A 1,423-nucleotide genomic window follows, 5' to 3' on the forward strand; every position below is an offset into this window, starting at 1 on the left:
CATTTCGCAGGTCTTGTGTGAATTTCAAATCATTCTATGACTGAACTTTTTAAGTTCGTTAGCTGCAACCGCCAACTGAATCACTTATCAAGCTCAAGAAATTTATTGTTCGAGCCAATTCAGGCTGATTTTTTTTACAGTTAGAGAGTCACCTAGAGATTTCAGGCCAAACCCTATTATATTGTTTGATGGTTATTTTGGACCAACTAGTAGAATTCAGATCAAATTGACATCTCTATCAATAAAAATACCTATATATGTATGTGTGTGTCACACTACACCGTCTACATGATAGTGTGTTAAAGATTAATGGTAATACAAACATACTTTTATTACATTGTAGGGTATCTCTTTCTCATGAAGAAAGAGAAAATGTATGATCGACTAATTATACATTAGAGGAGGCAGCTTCTCTAACTCTTAAGTGCTACATTGATATATATGTACATATATGGCTAATTGGTTGAATTCAACAAAGCCAATTCTTGATCCTCTTCCCATGGTGTATGTATTCCTTGAAGCAAAGATCTTATGCATCTCACATTCTTAACTTGGGATGAATGCGTGTGTGTTAGTAGGAAGGGAAATACTTGGAAAGTCCATATGGAAGAGAGTAGAACTCTTCACTCCTTGGATCTTTGTCAAAATACTTGAACTTAGCCCACCAGTGCCTGCCGCTGTCTCGCCTAGTGTTGGCATGCTTGCGCGCAAGAGTAAGGTCGAGAAATATGGCTACGCAACCTGCCCCACGGCCGGGGACGTGAAGAAGACAAGAACCATTTTGTTGAACTGCGCAAGAATACAAGTTAGGCATAATTCCTTCAATTGTATTAGGAAGTTGGGAAAAAAAACCCGAGTCGTGGATATCAGTTGCGTACCCACACGGAATGAGCGTGAACAGGACCGCGCCCAGACCGAAAGCCCCATGAAGAAAGAAAAGCCTAAAATGAACTTTGTTCTGAAGCTGTTGAGGTTGCAATATTGCAGTAAGCCCAGACCAGCAGAAGCTGTCAAATATGGTTGCCCATGAACATGCATTACATTAATACAATTGAGAAGTTCGGATGACTTAGGTCGAGAAAGAGGCATACTACATGCTAATATAAGCATTCAGAATGCTTAGTTGATTTATTTGTTTCTTCAGAAGGTTAGCAGCATTACACTGATACGGTTGATCCGATTCCAGTGCCAAATAAACAGTCCAGGAAAATGCCAAATCCCTGCATCTCACAGAAATAATAGTGAGGCTAAAAATTATGTTGAGAAACTGCAAGCCAGGAGGTGTATAGCTAACTCTCTTCTTACCAGCCAGCCGATTCCTCGGCTAATAACAGAAGATGGTATATGCGTAGCACTCGCATATCTGGATGCTGCGATAAATGCCCCTGTTGACTGTAGAAGAAAATAAAATGGAACCAAATGA

General features: G+C 40.0%; 1 protein-coding gene across 1 annotated transcript; it reads right to left on the minus strand.

The window, feature by feature from the left end:
• Positions 1 to 686: 686 nt before the first annotated feature.
• LOC121790687 lies at positions 687 to 1,414 on the minus strand. Its single transcript, XM_042188831.1, has 4 exons — positions 1,306 to 1,414; positions 1,092 to 1,220; positions 879 to 1,007; positions 687 to 789 (listed from the first exon to the last, which is right to left on the minus strand). Exons 1-4 carry the CDS (start codon positions 1,359 to 1,361, stop codon positions 687 to 689), a joined length of 417 nt encoding a protein of 138 aa, XP_042044765.1. The 5' UTR covers positions 1,362 to 1,414.
• Positions 1,415 to 1,423: the final 9 nt, after the last annotated feature.

Source organism: Salvia splendens, unplaced genomic scaffold (genome assembly GCF_004379255.2).
Source record: "Salvia splendens isolate huo1 unplaced genomic scaffold, SspV2 ctg584, whole genome shotgun sequence".
In the NCBI taxonomy this organism is placed as follows: Eukaryota; Viridiplantae; Streptophyta; class Magnoliopsida; order Lamiales; family Lamiaceae; genus Salvia; species Salvia splendens.

Excerpts from the sequence above, each read along its gene's own strand:
- LOC121790687 (XM_042188831.1), bottom strand. The coding sequence starts at position 1,361 with ATGCGAGTGCTACGCATATACCATCTTCTGTTATTAGCCGAGGAATCG. Across the intron at positions 1,221-1,305 it reads GCCGAGGAATCGGCTGGCTG|GGATTTGGCATTTTCCTGGA; the intron begins GTAAGAAGAGAG and ends TGTGAGATGCAG. Across the intron at positions 790-878 it reads TTCACGCTCATTCCGTGTGG|TTCAACAAAATGGTTCTTGT; the intron begins GTACGCAACTGA and ends ATTCTTGCGCAG.